General features: G+C 41.2%; 1 protein-coding gene across 1 annotated transcript; it reads right to left on the bottom strand.

Moving 5' to 3' along the window:
* Window positions 1-777: 777 nt before the first annotated feature.
* Window positions 778-14482, bottom strand: SRSF10 (serine and arginine rich splicing factor 10). Its single transcript, XM_072136698.1, has 6 exons — window positions 14260-14482; window positions 7720-7824; window positions 5441-5544; window positions 3876-4041; window positions 3747-3794; window positions 778-2337 (listed from the first exon to the last, which is right to left on the bottom strand). The coding sequence occupies exons 1-6, from the start codon at window positions 14322-14324 to the stop codon at window positions 2076-2078; spliced, it is 750 nt and encodes a 249-aa protein (XP_071992799.1). The 5' UTR covers window positions 14325-14482; the 3' UTR covers window positions 778-2075.
* Window positions 14483-19187: the final 4705 nt, after the last annotated feature.

The following is a 19187-nucleotide window of genomic DNA, read 5'->3' as shown; positions in this document are numbered from 1 at the left end:
TGTCAAAATAAAAAATAAATAAAAAAATAACCGGCCAAGAATGCAACAAAATCTACAGAAACACCTGGCAGGGACAGGGTTACATAAGGCTATATATGGGTTACCATACATACTCGAGTATAAGCTAAGGCGCCTAATTTTATCACCAAAAACTGGGAAAATCTATTAACTCGAGTATAAGCCAAGGGTGGGAAATGCACTGGTCACAGCCTCCCAGTATACAGCCAGCCAGCCAGCCCCCCTCCCCCTTTGCCCAGCACAAAAAAAAAAAAAAAAAACCCCAAACAAACTTATATACTCACCTTTGGGTGGACCCAATGTTCGTCAGGACTCCCCCTTCTGTCTCCTCCATGATACTTGGGTCCCCATGGTTTCTATTTTGCTTGCTGTAACAGCCCACAGAGGCACGGTCATGCACTCTGCACGCGCACACTATGATGCGGCTGCTGATGACGTCACAGTATGTGCCGGCTGGCAGAGCACATGGCCACTTCTCTGCCGGCTGTTACAGCAGACAGAAGAGGAAACGCGGGGACCGAAGCATTGCGGAGAAGACAGAAGAGGAGCCGCGCCGTGCATAGGGGGTGCCAGAAGGAGAGTATGCAAGTTTATTTTTTAAATTGACTTTTTTTGTGCTGAAAAACTCTGCTTATACACGAGCACCTACGGTATATATTTATATTCTATATTTTTGAAATTCTTGATTTAAACTTACACACATTTAAAATACTTACAAAACTATATGTACAATACAATATAAAAACGTCTGCCTCTAAATAAGACAAAGACTTAAGTTTAATGGAGAATGGTTTGACATATCAAATACATCATTTAAAGAACACATTTGAGGATATGAACTAGAAGAAAATCTGTCTAAACAGAACTGTTTATGATTTTCAAATATAGCAAATATGAATATACATATTGATCCAGAAAGCGACCAAACTGTCCCTACAGCATTTCCTGCACTGTTATACCTAAGGGTGACACCTGTTGAACTGTAGACAGATTTTTTTTTTTTTGTAACACAACCACTGACAACACAAAGTTACTAGTCTAAAATGAAAAGAAAGTCAGTGCTTTTGTCTGTTAAAACCACCACTTCCTTTGGAGAACACCTGGCAGGTCAAGATTTTTACATATAACCCATATGTTGATAGTTTTCTCCTTTTGTAGGAGAAAAGTTACTGTAGCTCATCAGCATGCAAACACAATGTTAGATGTAAAATGCACACCTCAGGTCAATATTGCATATTTAAAAGTTGTTGAGATTTAATTCAAAACCAAGACCTATATACAAAAATGGTGCAAAGCAGACAAATATAAAAAAGGAAATGAGATAGATGGATTAATAGAAGAGATACCTTGTCAAGAACTAGTAAAATGAACCTGTGTATGTACTTTGAGACAACCAAATACTCTTAGAGCATTTGTACCCAAATTATAATAAAATGTAATTTCACAGTACTAGATCAGGCTAGCATGGGCTGCATTAGGATCTGTCCTCAGGATTTGCAGTACTATTAGAATTACTAATACTCTTCATATTGGTGAGGGTGGGTTGCAGAATCTATATACTACATGTTGGCGATCCACTGATACCTGATAACCTAATTCTGCAGCACCATTACTATGCTTCTTCCCTTTTATTTTTAAATGCAGAACAAAGTAAACTAATACAGCTAGGTAGAAACAAATACAATCTTGCTGTAGAAGAATGCAGAATACTTTTATGGTCCATTAGCCATTGTTTTTTGGTTTAGTGACTTATAGCGAGATAGCACTAGTAACTAATAGACATGCCCTTACTAAACTCTCTTATCAGCACGTCAAACATTAAAGACGTGTTCCAAAAGAAAATATTGTATTCTACTAACTGTAAAATATCTTAATTTAGTTTGATCAGCTGCTGTTAGACAAGTAACAGAAATGATTATGACTATTGCTTGCACACACAAAAAAAAAAAAAAAAAAAAAAAAGGTGTGTGTGGGAGGGGGCGTAGATGGAGAGAATTAAAAAAAAAAAAAAAACCACCATCACATTTCTCTGAATAAAATGGTTCACAGGCGCCATATTAATGACCACTTGATTTGTGACTGTTCCAGGACCGCGATCTTGATTTTGATCTTGACCTCGACTCTGAATGAGACCGAGACTTTGACCTTTCCCGCTCTTCTTTTCTGGACTCCCGACTTGCTTTGTATTTGCCATCTGCTTTGGATCGGGACTGAGATCTGGATCCAGAACGACGTTGCTCTTTTCTTTCTTCTCTTGGCTGGGATTTGGATCGAGATCTAGAGTTTGATCTAGATTGTGATCTTGGTCGGCGATTGAATCTAAGATAAGATAATAAGGTTACTTTGGAAATATCCCATATTGTTCAACTTTTTTTCATGCAGTTGTGTTTTTAACACATTTATTTTGCACAATTCACCTGCAATATCAGAAGGGCAGTGTGAAGTCACTATTTGAGATATACACGTTAGTCCACAATCAGGGCAATTTTACCCCCAGTAAATAGAGACTGAATGAAATTACAAATATGTAGCAAAGCACACCTGAATGTAGGAGCAGAACACCACATTTTCAAAGAACACAAAGCTCAGACTCCAAGCGTCATTGAATCAGCCAAACTATGCGGCCTAAATAATCTGACAGCAAACTGTACCCACATACCAGCACACAGGAGGGGGGCTGCAAGTGGGGGAGTAGGAATTACCCCTAAGATGGGCCAGTGGGGAGTCATTGGGGATTGTATCTATACCGGAGGCTAGTAAGACTCTTGTAGGAACTAACAGTGGTGCAGCCTCATTATGACTCATGTTGAGCCCATCAGGCATATTAACCACCAACAACCAAATATAATTTCATTAACTTCCTTTATAAAGCTTTGTCCCCATCCCTAGACAGAGTTTACAGGCATGTAGAGGAACAAACAATCAGGTCCTAAAGCTGCATGCAAATGACCAGAGATGGGTCCAATGATCCATTATCATATTGAGTTGTCCATTTTATTCATGAGTGGGAGGCACAGCCACAACCTCCAGTGCATGACTGACAGCCTATATAATGATGTGACACTCCTGGTGCTGGCTCTTCTATGTGTTTTTTGGTACTGGTGGCCACGCCCCCTGCAGCATGTGTGTGTATGAGATACTCCTATACACATGACTGACAGCTTGTATAATGATGTGACACTCCTGATACTGGCTGACATGCTGTTACTCCTATACACTATTTAGCCTATGTATGAGTCTCTCACAGGCAACAGATAAAGCACAAGCCCTAGCAATACTTTACATTAAGCACAGACATAAGCAGGTGAAGGAAAGGGGAGGGATAACATCACTTTACCTCCATGTGCCCAGGCTCATTTATATAAGAAAATATTATTTTACAATTCTTAATGTATGGATTGACTATATGAAGGCTGGGATGGAGTCCTTGAGAGCTTCTCCAACAGGTAGTGGTGACAGAATAAGTTAGAGACTATTAGTTACATATGTTTTAATGTAACTAATACATATGTTTTAATTCAGAACCTTTATATGAACTATGAACAGTTCAAGTGTTAGACATTTTAGACACATTCAATGCATGAATTCAAAGCTGGAAAAAGTTCACACATGTCAAGCTGCTATAACTGAACGCAGATTCAACTATGGATACAAACAAGAACACATCCAGATAGCAAATGCAAATATACTGGATGTGTATGCAAGAAACTTTGCAAAAGTTTACTCACCGGCCATGATGTGAACGGCTCCTACTGCGCCGTGGTCTTTCAGCTCGCCTAGTAAGTATATAAAATAAAAAGTTAAACCACTGTTTTGCAACAAAAATAACAAGCCATACCATCACAATATATACTTACCCTCTGGGACTATACGATCTGTCATAATTCTGCTCAAAAGAACGACTCCTAGACCTCCTTCTTTCATAACTGCGGCTTCTGGAACGCCTATTGTATCTGTCATAATCATCGTAACGTGAAGAGCCATAAGAGCTTCTACCTTCTTTAGCTTTCATCTGATTTGGTGCTGTAATGAGAAGAGGAAAAATAAAAAAGGCCGCTAATAGTATACAACATGTCCAATTTTCAGTCCACCAAAATTTGCCAATGTAAAAGTTTACATCCAAATAGATGAAATAAAACCCCTCAAACTCAAGTTGTGCTGAATAAATAGCTACCAAGTGACCAAGAAAACATATTGCTCTATCCTAATCCGAGGACTTTTTTTATTTAAAATTTTACACAATTCAGAACTTTTAGACTCTAGCAATAAGACTAACGGAATAAAAAATATGTTAGAATATTATTACAGGTCACTCCATGCTGAACAAAATTGTAGTAGGTCCACAAGTAGGGGTACCAATCCTTATTTCAATAAATCATTAACTCAGCGCTCAGTAGAAGTTCAATTGCAAATATTTTTTATTAAAACCTCACCGGTTGATTTTTAAAAAACCAAGACCGAAACATTAAATAGATGTGGCTTGCTAAACAGCGCTTTATTGATGCTTATACCACAGAAGATATTTTTCATTGTTATATAATGGCAATGACACAGACAAATGGTTTTCCAAAGCAATTACAATAAAGTATGTTAACCCCTCCACCCATTTCCCACCCCCTCCATGTGATCTGGCAAATTTTACTTTCGTAACACACCTTCCTCACTTCTCTAGTTCTCGGTGGGGCAGCATCTAGCCAGTGCCTGCCTTCCCCCACATAACCTAGCATGCTACCCCAAACACCCTGTGTACCAACTCTAACGTCTTCCTCCATAAAGTTTCCTACTCCCTGCACGTCCAAAACATATGCAGATCGTCCGCATCGTCCTCTGAGCATCTTTGACAGCAAGCGTCCCCCCACAAGCCCATTCTCTTCAATACCTTAGGTGTCTGATACACTAGATGGAGTAGGAACAGCTGTGATCACCTTAAAGCCACATACTCTGATATGCTAGTACCTCTTACTTCTACTGAGTGCTGATTTTATGTGATGCATGGGGTACAGTTTGCTATTATTAAGAAGCTAAAGGACCTGAGATGTCACTCTGGTCACATGACATGAACTGGGGGAGGGGGAAGAAACAAGCAGGACATGCCCCTCCCTCGGATGCCAGGTAATACAAGTTAAAATGTGATGTGTGTGGATGTAACCGAAACCATTTTAGCTAAAAGAAGGGTGTCGGGCAGTAAATATAGCTCTATAGGAACCTGTCACTGGCTGTTTAAGTGCAAATCTGGTGACAGGTTCCCTTTAAATAGGACCTCTAGATCACATCACTTGGCACTAGATATGGATCATCTACTGGTTTATTCTATGGTAATTATTGTGGTATGCAACCAGTCAGATCCTTAGTCTTATTTTAAAACTTAATCTAAGAAGTAAAAACAACAATTTCTAAGAGCAATTTTTAATTCCATACTCACTTTTACGATCGCCTTGAGCAAACTGAATTTCAATCTGACGTCCACAAATCCATCTTCTATCTAGATTATGCAAGGCATCTTCTGCATCACGGACATCTTCAAATGTGCTAGCAGTTAAGTCACTTTACAATATTGCATGGATAAATGACTGTTTCAGGTGAACAAGCAAGAGAAGCTCAATTTAACAAAAGTACTGTACATTTAAGAATAGGTTTCAGGATCCGGTTTATTTTCCAGTAATATTTTATTTCTGATGGAATAAAATAATTGTCTTTCACTTGCTTTCTAGCACGTATCTGTCATTTTTACACACTGTTCCAACACTGGCCACATAGGTCATCCTACACAGATCACCAATGAGGACAGAAATGGTCTTTAGGACCATTCACACCAGTGCCCCCAGTCTAAGCAGTTCCAACTCCTAAACTCCAAATTCTATGATGCACTGTGAAAGCTCTTTATCATCTCTGTATTTAACTTGCAAAGCTACCAAAACTTCTAAAGCAATTTAAAGGGACACCCAGGAAAAACTCCTTACCCCATTATGATGTTGTACATATAATATGTTACGAATGCCGTCACAGGTCTGCTTTCATCAGACACCATCATCACTTTTTCTACGCTTTTGGGGTTATATAAAGGAATTACATATAGGAACCAATAACTAAAAAAGGCGATCATTCCCCTGTATAAGTCGGGAACTAGTGATATAATGGAAAATTGTAAAAAAATAAATAAAAATTCACTGGAGTGAACATCGCTTATAGGTCACAGATAGTTTTGAAAATGCAGATCAAAATAGATATGATCCACTGCAAATCCAAAAAACTCAAGGATATAAATAGGTCAAGCTTTAAGAAGCTATGTCAATACTCACCTTTGATCACAGGGAAAGAACCATGTGCACAGAAAAGAGGGTTTATTTTTCACATTGAACAGGGCTCCATTGTTATCATTAGCAACAGAAGGGACATGACAGACCCACTAGCAATTCTGAGAGAATAGGTTTTTATCACCAATTGTCTGATTGTGCCATACTTCCCCTCATCTCGCCAATGACTTACAATTGGCTGTGCCTTCAATTTTAGGTTTACCATTAGTACAGAAATCTGTGAATGAGCTGTAAATCTGTACAAAAGGGAGAATAAGCATGGAAAATATTCATTTGTTCGACCCACTCCCCTTCAGAATGTAACAAATCTTAAAAAAAACAAAAAAACAATAGGGGCAGAATAAAAAGCAATTATATGCAAAGCCAGTAGAATTTAAAACAAGCTTGTCAACACTTTCCTTATCTATGCAGGCCAAAAAATAAACACAAGCATTGCTAAAGCAGCAGGAACACTAGTGCCTCAACGCATCAACAATCCCTTTTAAAGGGTTGGGGGTTTCATGGCTTGAAACCCAACTTTGCCAGTACATATTCATACCTTCCAAGCCTGAAATGTAAAAAGGATACCAATGCCAGCTCATTTAAGTATGATTGTGGTTGGTTATTAACGCAACCAGTCAAAAACTACCACCTAAAGCAACCCAGCGTCAAACCACGTACTTACAAAAGACTGTAAACACGTCTTTGTTTGGCAGGATACATCAAGACTCCTTTAAGCTTGACAACCATTCATTCAACTTTATCTTGTCCTTTTATTTCTAAGAGCTTGTCAGTAGGACTTGCCATGGGGTGCTTGCCAATTAATAGATGCTTCTATCTTTAACTTTGAATTATACATTTTCTGAATTAAGCGAAGCTTTGATCATATTTTGGCTTCTTCTTGCAGCTTTTCTTTTCCCACTTTCCCTTTAAATCTTCAAGCCTGATCATTAAGATGTCTTTGCTTTGTCTACTTGTCTCTACTCTAAAGGTTTTCATGCTTTCTCTGTGGTTCGCCTTTATTGTACAGCTTTAAACTCTGAGGTAATAACAGAGGACAGCAGAATTAATGGACAATATTCAGATATATCTCTATCCAACACACAGAGATGCCAAAAAATGCAGTGAACAATGTTAATGACACTAGATCCCTGTTATTCATGAAATACTATAGAAAATAAAAATTCTCAAATGGTCAATAAACAAATGAAATATCAACACTTATGTAATTGATTTTAACAATGTGAAGAAAACGCCACAGAATGCTGCAGAATTACTTTGCCATGTATGTACAGTGGCCAATACAGGAATATGATCACAGCAAAGCAATTCTCACATGCTGTTACCTCTCACACCATCTTCAAAACGTCATATTCCCTCATCAAGAGGCTGGAGGAAGAAAGGATATTGAACATAAGCAAATCCTCTTGGGCGTCGATTGTAGAAATCAAGTGGGACGTAAACATCAACAATAGGTCCATATCGACCAAATTCTCTACGTAGATCTTCAGACCTGGAATAAAGCACACGTAGAGTATATCAGATACTAAGCTATATAAACAAGTTAAAAGGGGCTCTTCATGGAAAATATTTCATGAGCTATCCAAAGGATTGTTCATTAAAGGGAACCCGTCACCACTATTTTCACAAATACAGGTAGTGACAGGTTCCTATAGAGCTCTAATACCTATTTGACACCCTGCTTGTAGCTAAAAATTATGCCCCTGAGATTCCCATATATTCAATTTTATAGTTTTATCTGGTAACTAAGCATGGCTACATGGAGTCCAGGTGGGCGTGGCCTCAGGCTGAATCCAGCAGCTCCTCCCCATCCCTATCTCTGTATGCTGCTATAATGTCATGTGACCAGGGTGACATCATCGCAGGTCCTATAGTTTTTGTAGCATTAGGAACTGTACACTAAGCACATATGTCATGAAATCACAGCATATTTAGTGCTCTATAGGAACCTGCCACTACCTGTATTTGTAAAAATAGTGGTGATGGGTTCCCTTTAATGTCATATCGGTGGGGAGCTGACAACTGGGACCCCTCAAATCAGTCAATTGCAGCAGCCTCCTGGCTTCCAACATAACTGTATGAAAACCCTTAAATTTAAAATGAAAACCAACTACAGGTCAATATTTAAGGGATATTATTTATAAATGCCTACAGATCAGGTGGAAAATGTTTTCAGAATTTTAACTCTCTGCTTTCCCACATCATATGCAGCATTTTATCATCTGGCATAGTACATCAGGAAAACAAGAGTCAGGACAGATCCCTATTCTATGGCGTCTTATATACCCTGTGCAGAAAGTAGGACAACCGCTAAGCTTCTGACAGAGACAGTAATGGTATCCCTTCCAGGACAGACTACCACTGGGAATTTCCCTTAGGTCTGTTTCCCCATTTTTTATTTACTTATAGATTAATGCTTTCAAGTATTCATCTAAGAGGTTAACATAGATATTAGAAACAATGCCTCTATTAGGACCACCTCCAACTGAATAGTTCCATCTCTAATAGACTTCTCGTATGCATGCCGTAGTTGAACTATAAAACTGTGCATGTGGTAGATTAAAGCTTTCCTACAACTGCACGAAGGACTTAAAGAGTACCTGTCACCCTCAAAAACGGCACTAGGAGCTGCTTACTAAAGTAAGCAGCTCCTAGTGCCAAAACAAACGCTGCAGTGTTACAATGCGTTTTCAGAAACCGCAGATAATGCTAACAAACATCGCTGCGCTGTACACTAGAAACACCGGACTGCTGTGCATATTCATGAGGGGACGGGATTAGGGGCGGTGACTGCGGCATGACGCGTGGCAGTCAACTCTGGCCTACGGAAAGGGCGGGGCTCATGAATATGCCGGATCGCTTTGAGAGCAGTCCGGCGTTTCCAGTGTACAATTCAGAGGTGTTTGTTAGCATAATCTGAGGTTTCTGATAACACTAGCATTGTAACACTGGGCATTTGTTTTAGCACTAGGAGCTGCTTATTTTCACAGTTTTTTTTTTTTTTTTACAAGTTCTCCCCTTTAACTGAGGCATCTATAAGAGCCTCAGTTACAGAGGAAAACCACCACCTGTCATTGGTGGTGCTGATCAGAGCTGGACTGGGTCCAATTAGACCGAGCAGCTTTGGTTTAACTACTTTAGACCTAGCGGTCATGGCAGCAGTGCCGGCGTTGCTCCTCCGTGCATCTTGCTACTTCAGCAGGATGCTGTGAGGAGTGGAGAAGGCAGAAGCGGTAATGAACCGCACGTTCCTTCTCCCTAGACGTTGGCGCCGAATGGCAACCTGCTCCTGCTGACGTCTAAGGTCCTAGATGAGTTAATAAAAAACGATTAAAAGATTGTATTGTCACCAGGACTGTATCAATGAAATTATAAGCTTGACCCACAAAAAAGGAAAATTTTCACAGCTCCAAACGACGTAGCATGAAAAAGTTATTAGTGTCATATTTTAGCTTTTAGTGTCCATGCTCATCAGGCAAGCTTAAATCCAAGAGAGATTAAAAGAATAGTTTATAGCAAGGATCGGCACCCTCAAAAGAGGCATGGGGGTGCCAATTGTAGGGGAAGGTACTCCCAGAAGGAACTATTCTCTTAATCTTGCTTGGAGGTTAAAATATAATGGTCCTGAAGGGATTGTGATCCTGAAAAGTACAGCCTGTAAGATCCTATCACACAAACAGGCTCTTACAGTCTCTGCACCAGACAATTCACCTGTAGACTGACTGAGCTAATAATCTGCTATACTCAAGTATTGCATAGTATTACAATGAGCAAGCAATCGGACGATTGCTTGTTCAATTCCCATAGTGGAACTAATAAAGTGTGGAAAATAAAGTTTTTAAAAATAAATCAATAAAAGAGTAAAAATGCTCAATGCCCCCTTTACATATAAAAGTCACATATAGGAAAAAAAAGGGAAAATCATCACAGAAACCCCACAGAGTATAGCTGCATTCGTAAAGGCTGCTACAATAAACTATCATTAGTAAACCTGCACGATGAACACCATAATAAAAAGGCTCAAAATTTGTGATTTACCAAAATTGCGCCCTCCACAAAAAGCAATAAAAAGTTCAAAAAATAAATATACTCCAAAATGTTATTGGCATAAAGTTCAGCTCGTCACGCTGAAAATAAGCCTCAAATCAAGTGCTATACCTCTTGGAAGAGGGAGATCCCAAAACTATAGATGTATTATTTCTACATTAGCCCACATTTATCAAAAACAGCATAACTGTATCAATTCACTGGAATGTCCCTACACAGACTATCAGACTAATACTCAACCTCCAAACATGCTCTTAAAACCAATCTCTTTAGGCAAGCCTATCACAATCGCTATCTGCATGAAACCTCAACTCTCTATTTACTAACCCATCCTCCTCCTGTCTATTATCCAACAAACATCAAATATATATACAAAGCTCCAGGCTTCTCTGCAGTCATTCTTATGGACTCCGTATATAAGATGGCGGCTGATTGATTGATGTTCCCTTATAAAGAACGGCTGGGCCATTATACAAGCTCTTATACCTTCATCTGCAGACCAAGCTCTTGGAGACCAGGCTCTCACTCCTATGGTACTCTCATGCAATATTATATTTTTTATATGTCCTCTTTGATTTGTAAAGTGTTACGGAATTTGATGGTTCTTACGAGCATACCCCACCAAACATTAGCTTACAGAACAAATGATGGCGGTGCCCATACTTTGTTTTTTCAATGCTGCTGGGGGCTGCAATTTGCAGCAAACCCAACCTCTCTATGGATAGGGCTCTTCACCCAATGAGCCCTCTGCAGACAGCCTTAGCACCGTACATGTACAGCTCTTCTGGTAGGTTCATGCTGAAAGCCCCTTACCGTCTGGCATGCGGGAAGCTGGAGCTTTGACAGTTAGGCAGAAGAGCAGCCTCCGCACAGAAGTTGGAGCTACTGTGCAGAACTCTGGGCTCCCGCAGGTAGGCGCTCTTCTTTACTTCCGCTCCATGCCGAACCTGACGCTAATTTACTACTTTTTTTTTTTTTAAGAGCCTTTTTTTATCACATAATACTCATTTGATTCATTAGCAAAATAGACTATAAGCAAACGGCTTTCAGCATGAACCTACCAGCAGCTCTAACTGATCAGGTTTCTGTGGTGGTAGGTTTCCTTTAATGCGGACCTGTCATCCTTAACAAAAAAACCCTAAAGTAAGCAGCTCCTAGCATTACCCCAGATGTAGCAGTGTTAAACTGCTAGTGTTATCAGAGGGAAACGAAAAAGCTAGCAGTTTAACACTGCTAAAAATGGGCTAGCACTAGGACAGGTCCTCTTTAACCCCTTAAGGACGCAGCCATTTTACAGCTTAAGGCTCAGCCCGATTTTTTGGATTCTGACTTGCTTCGCTTTATATGGTTATAACTTTTGAACACTGTTACTTATCAAAACGATTCTGAGATTGTTTTTTCCCCACATGTTGTACTTCATTTTAGTGGTAAATTTTGGCAGATAAGTTTTGCGTTTATTTACAAAAAAAAGAAAATGTGATGAATTTTTTGAAAAATTTGCCATTTTCGAAATTCTAAATCATCACGTTTTCAGGCAGATAGATTTACCAGCTAAATAAGTTGCTGAATAACATTTCCCATTTGTCTACTTTACATTTTCATAATTTCTGAAATATCTGGATAATTTATTTTGACGTCACGCGGCTTGCAAATAGAATATCGCTTTTCCGGATTTTCAGAATTGACTATTTTGGGGATAAATACAGTTTTGAATGAAATTTTACATATTTAGCATCAAAACCCCCTATATAACCAACCCATTTTCAAATCTGCACCCCTCAAGCTATCAGAAACAGCTTTTACGAAGATTGTTAACCCCTTGAGATCTTCATAGTAATTGAATCAAAATGGAGGTGAAATTTAGAATGGTCATATTGTTCCCTTATACGTTCATTTAGCACCAAAATTTACACATTTCCAAAATATAAAAAGAGAAAACCCACCATACAATTTGTTCTGCAATTTCTCCTGAGTACAAAGACCCCCCACATGTGGCCGTTACTTGTTTTATGGGGGCACAGCGAGGCGCAGAAGGGAAGGAGGGCGCTGCAGCTGCCAGGAATTTAGTTTCCTCATTGGCCCCTTTTGAAGGCTGTAAAATTTTCGCTTTTTCGTTATTGGGGCCATGTGACGGCATTTTTTTTGCGGGATGAGATGCTTTTTCCATTGTTACCATTTTGGGGTTGGTATCACCTATTGTTGAAAATTTAGGAACTTTTTTTGAGGGCAGGAGTAGAAAAGCATCAATTCTGTACTGGATTTTTTACTTTTTTTTTTTTGGTGTTCACCGTATAGACTAATAGTCATGTTATCTTTATTCTATGGGTTGATACGATTACGGGGATACCAGACATGAATATATTTTCTTACGTTTTACTAAATTTGTCAAACAAAACCCTAATGTGGGGAAAAATCTATAATTTTTGTATTGCCATCTTCCAAGTGGCATAACTTTGTTACGTTTTTGGCTACGGAGCTGGTTGATGGCTTGTTTTTTGCGGGACATGTTGTACTTTGCACCAGTATCATGTCTGAGTACATATGGTTTTTTGGTCGCATTTTATATCATTTTTTGTGGGATTGAAAAGGTAAAAATCATAATTTTTGGAGGGTTTATAACAGTTTTTTTTTACGGCGTTTATCGTGGGGGTTCAATAATGATTTACTTTTATTCTACGGGTTGTTACGGACGCGGTGATACTATATATGTGGGGTTTGTGTTATGATTTAGACTTTTTTTTTGAGTTATATGTCTCTTTATATGTTTTGGGGGTTTGGGGCATTTTTAGTGATTTATGACTTTATTTTTTTATTGAATAACTTTTTTTTTTACTTTTTCACTTTTATACCATGGGACATGAAGAAGCAATCTTCTGATTGCTTCTTCATGATAATATTCTGCAATACTCATGTATTGCAGAGTATTATCAGTGTCAGCCTATACACTTGCATAGGCTGGCACTTTGCCAGTAAGATGACGTCACAGACGCCATCTTACTGGCAATTCTTGCTAGTAACTCTGGGGTCCAGATCGGACCCCAGAGTTACTATAGCAACGATCGGCGCCCCCCGAAAACGGTTCGGGGGGGCCGATCGTGGGGGAAAGACCCCCCAGATACTTGTTAGATGCCGCGGTCGCGCTGACCGCGGCATCTAACGGGTTAAGCACCCGCGATCGGAGACAACTCCGATCGCGGGTGTTACACTGGGGTGCCGGCTATTAGTTACAGCCGGCACCCCGTGTTTCCCGATGCCGGTTCGGCTCTGATCCAGAGCCGAGCCGGCATAGGAGCCGTGGCGGATATATCCGCCACTGAGCGCTAAGTCACTGCGCTCCGTGGCGGATATATCCGCCGCGGAGCGCGAAGGGGTTAATGTCCATTAGGGAAATTCAGTGGTGGGTTTTGGAAAATGGGTTGGTACTAAAAGCCAAGCTTGGGGAATAGCCATCAACCTTCACACTGGTGCTAAGCTCACAGTAGGATACACAGGTTGGCGTGCGGGAGATTTTAGTAACTGCAAATTGAACTGCTCTTATAACACGGGGGGAGTGACTGAGGCCATAGTGTACACGTTTCTAAGGCGGGAAAAGCCGCGCGATACTAGACACTTGTATATACACACAATACACGGAGCACAGATCAATGCTGCGATACAAAATGAGAGTCCTGTAGGCTGCCTCTAATACAGATTTGTTAGAAAACGTGGTCCGGCATGTGGTCTTACAAATGCCCCAATTCTAATAAAAATATACCCCAGAGCTAACATGGCGGACACACAATACAAGCGGCCCGCACAGATCTGTGTACGGTTACCGGACCCATCGGGCGTTATATGCAAATACTAGGCCGCTCCTACCACTAGCAATATCTACACTTACCGGATGTCGTCTGCCACATTCCGGACGAAAAGCGAAGTGTTGGGGGGACGGAGGTACCTAGACATGGCGGATTTGTAAAGGAAACAAACCGTGTACAGTTACACGTTGCCACCAGCACACGAGTACAATGGCGGCTCCAGCGTCCGCGCTCTCCTAGGCCTAACGCGATCTCGCGAGACTTTGGGGGAGGTGTGGCGCTATGAAGGCGTGGAGGATGCTGCTGGCGGTCGTGTGGGCGCGCTGAAAATTATCAGGAAGTTGTAATATTAGTCCAGCTTTTCCTAGGCTACTTTTTTTTTACTCTGTAAAGTTTTTGCCGCAGACAGTACGTGTAACATATATATTCTCATGCTGACGGTGCATGTGCTATAGAAGCACAGTGTATGAAATAAACGTATGACATACAGGGCGCACTATAGAGCGGCAGATGTGGATTGTTATACTGCCATCAGTCGGACGGGAAAAGTAGAAAATGGCAGGAATTGCAATCATTTCAGAGTTTGTAGGACAGATAAATGGCATACAAATCCTGATGAATGTCCACCATAGTTTCGGATGTGTCCGTTAACTTGTCTATAGTTTTTTACTTATTTTGCGTAAAAAAAACCCCATTTCGTTGCAATATTTTTTTCTCCCATGTGAACATGGTTACTTTGCATTTGGCTGCTTTCATATTAACTTGAAAACAAAAGTGTTTTAGACCCTCAGGGCGCTTTCCCACGTGGTGGGTTTTTTAATCACGTTTTTAAATGCATCTAAAACAAAACTGGGAGTGGGTTTGACCAAAACGCATATGCGTTTGCAATGAAACACATGCATTTCATTGGAAACACATGCGTTTCAGGCAAACCCCCCTCCCACTTGTATTTTGGATGCATTTAGGGCGCTGTCCCACGTTGCGTTTGCAAACGCAGAACAAACCGCGCCCACCGGGGCGGTCCGCGGTCCGATCGCATCAGTGTTTCTATGGAAACGCCTGCGATCGGGAACGGGCCGCGCAGGCGTTTCCATAGAAACACCGATGCGATCGGACCGCCCCGGTGGCCGCGGTTTTGTCTGCGTTTGCAAACGCAACGTGGGACAGCGCCCTTAAAAACGAGACGTGGGAATGCACCCGCAGGCTGCATTCACATGTGGCGTTTACATCACGTTTTGAAACGCAATACAATAGCTGATGAGAGGAAATTTGCCTAATTACATTTTGTTAAAACACAAGGTGAGCATTATGTTAAAATTCCATTAACACCTAAATATTAACTTTTTGGCGGCGTGGATGAGTAGAAAAGCTTGAATTATGTAATTGATTTTTTAGTTTATTATTTTTGGTGTTCACTGTATAGCGAAATAAACCTATTTTGATCCTATGGGTCAGTACGATGACAGGGATACCATACTTCCATACTAAATTTCTCAAAATAAAACTTATGGGAAAAAATCATTTTTGCATCACCGTGGCATAACATTTTAATTCTTTTTTTGTCTATGAAGTACTCTGCAGTATCATTCTGGAGTAGGTATTTTTTGTGATCACTTTTTATTTGTTTTTTATGGGATCAAATAGGTAAAAATCATAATTTTGGGCAGGAAAAGGAAGCTGTGAAAGCACATAAAAGCTGCTCCACCACGCCTCTTTCCAGTGTCTTCCTGCCCTTTCTGAGGCAGGTGCTGTGAGAAAAGTCTCCCTCCGAGTGGGGGGAAAGGGGATGGATAAGGACAAGGGCCTCACCTCAATCGGGGGTTTCCTCCATTCCCGCGGGCCACAGCATGGATCCGTGGTCCCCATCTGCCTGCTAACAAATCCAAAACTGAGGGGGACTGGTTCAGCTCCTTACAGAGCACAGCTAATCCTCATGCGGGCTGCGTGCACGCTATACAGATGTCTCTATGACCGTAAGTTTTACAATCCCTTTCACTGTATGCTCATTGCTTTACCACCAACGTTAGACACCAAGTGTGATTCAGCTCCTCTTATCTACCATGGTGGATGATTGCAAAAATTCACCTTTAATTCTGGTAGCTGTAAATGAAGAACCCAATATATTTAGATATAAATTGAAATAGGAAATATTTTTGCCTATGCTAGTTCTTATCTTTCATGTCCTAAGAAGAGATTCAAAAACCTAAGGACAAAGAAAGAAAAGAGAAGACTAAATTGTCTGCTAAATCTAAGAGATGTGGTGTTTGCAATGCTGAACTGTTGGATTCATACCCCAAAGTATTACGTCCAGATAGTCTCGATAAAGTTTTACATGATGAAGAAATATCTATATTTGAGGAATTGAAGTCAGTGCTTAAAGAGGAACTTTCTCCTCAAATTCCATTTACCACGATCTGTCTGTCAGAACCGCCCCTAAGAGATTCAGACCTACAGTGCCAATGTATAATTATGATAGCGATTCTGCTACTCTGTCATGTTCGGGCAAAGATTCGCTAGATGAGGACTCCTCTCCTGGGTATTCTGAAGATCTGCCTTCCTCCAGATATTATTTGGCTAATGAACATATAGATAACCTTCTCTAGGCCATACGTAATACTCTGGAAAAGTCTAAATCGATCCAGGACGACCTCTTTGAAAACCAGACGTAAGAGAGTTTTCCCAGTTAATCAAACCCTTTAACATTAGATTTTGGAGGAATGGAAGGATCCAGAAAAATCTATTAACATGTCTAAAGAATTCCGTAACAGACTTTTATTTGAAGAGAGTGAGACTGTATTATGGGATAAAACTCCTAAAGTTTATATTCAAATAGTAAACTTTATGCAAAAGTAGTGAAAAAAACCAGATCTTCCATTAGAAGATTTTGGATCGCTAATCTGACAGCCCGTTTAGAAAGATCTGGGACACTGTTATGCTTAATATAAAGGCTAATATATTGTCCACCTCGGTAGCCAGAACCCTATATTTTTGGTTAACTGAATTAGATGATCTCATTTCAGCCAACACTGATAAGGACCTAATACTTCAATGTTCATAACTTTTGCTGACTGTTTTAGACTAGCTGCTAAAGAGAGAACCTTGTCCAATTCTGCTCGTAGAACCTTGTAGCTCAAACAGTGTGGGGATGACATAAGATCTAAAACTAAATTGTGTGGTATTCAAATCACTGGTAGTTTTTTGTTTAGGCCTGAACTAGACACCTTACTTAAAGAAGCAGCAGATAAGAAAAAAAGCTTTCCCTGAGATAAAGACACCCCAAAAACTAACTTTTTTTCATAATCCCAAGGATTATAGAGAACAGCGTAGGGGGTAATGGCAAAGAAAGGAGATAGAGCTACAATAAAAACAATTATTTCAAAGTGGGGGGTCCCCTTCTGTCTTTCAGTCAGCAGTGGCAGGATGTCTCTCAGAATCTCTGGATCCTTAGTGTCATTCAGCGGGTTACCTCGCTCCTCAAAAATTTCGAATCCCCTCAACAGTCTCCAAGTATGAATACTCTTCTATGGAAAAATGCGCAGGACTTGGTGTTAATGAATGTAATTATCCCAGTCCCCAAATTAGAGGACAAGGGTTTTTCTACCCTTTCTTTCTAGTAAAAAAGCCCAATGGCTTTCACCGATAAATAGTAAATTTGAAAGGGCTGAACAAATATATAATTTACAAAAGATTAAAAATGGAAACCATCTCTTCTTCAATTCCACAAATTCTGCCAAAAGCGTATATTTGCACGATAAACTTGAAGGACACCTTTTATCAAGTTCCTATCCAGACATCCTGTATTCCAGGGGTGGCTTGGTGACAGCATCTTACAAGGACATTCCAGAAATGGGTGCTATACTCATGGGACAAATCTCCAAGTCATCTAGACTGCAAGGTAGAGGTTCCACTAGAATTAAAAATATCCCTGAATTGGTGGACCCGCTCTCGAAATCTAAAGAAGGGTGTACCTATCTATTCAAACAGATGCAAGTCAGACTGGTTGGGGAGGTGTCCTTCCAGGAGATTCCCTACAGGGGTCTTGGTCCCCTTATATCGAAAGGCAATCCTCGAACATTGTGGGAGACACTAAAAAGACTTTGCTCGGTGTCTGCTGCATCAAACATCAGACTCTTCTCAGACAACAGAATCACATACTCAGGGCCGGATTATAGGCGGGGCTCCCGGGGCTCGAGCCCCGGGGTCCCCATCATCTTGCCCCCCCTAGGGGCCCCCACCAGATCGCACCTCCCGCGCCACCCGTCTGAGATGCCCGCCGCTCCCAGACTCAGATGACCGCCTCCCCGCTCATCTCCCTGGACGACAGAGACGCCCCCTTTACAGGTGACACCGCCTCCACCTCCAAGGCTACCCCCCTCGGCACAGGTTACCGCCTCCCACCTGCCCATCCCCGGCATGTGTGGCCGAACAACCAACCCCCGCCGGCCCGCCTGAATAAGAAAACCCGCTCGATTGCCCCGCCCCCCCGCTCCCGTTCGAACAGGCACCCACCGCCCCCCTGCCATCGCCAGCCGAACAAGCGAGCCCCGGCATAGGTGACCGCCTGCCGGACCGCCCATCCCCCGCCATGCATGACATCAACCCCCCCGCCCGGACAAGCAACCCCGCTTGAGCCCCCCCCCCTCCCCCGCTAGAAAAAGCACCCGGTGCTCCCCCTCCCCATCTGAACAATCGTCACCCCCCCACCCCTCCGCTTGAAAAAGCACCCGGCGCACCCCCCCTCCCCGTCCGACAACCCCCCCCCGCCGGAACAGGCACCGCCGACCCCCTCCCAGCCGAACAACAACCAAAAGACCCCCCACCCGCCTGAAGCCACGGCCGGTAAGGTAAGTATATACATTTGTATTTATCTGTGTGTATATACTGTGTATATACTGTGTATATGGGTATATACTGTGTATATATGTATATGCTGTTTATTTATGGGTATATACTGTTTATTTATGTGTGTATATGGGTATATACTGTTTATTTATGTGTATATACTGTTTAT

This window comes from Engystomops pustulosus, chromosome 2, assembly GCF_040894005.1.
Source record: "Engystomops pustulosus chromosome 2, aEngPut4.maternal, whole genome shotgun sequence".
Classification (NCBI taxonomy): Eukaryota; Metazoa; Chordata; class Amphibia; order Anura; family Leptodactylidae; genus Engystomops; species Engystomops pustulosus.
The sequence above is the reverse complement of the archived record's forward strand: the minus strand, read 5'-3'. Positions and strand labels throughout refer to the sequence as shown.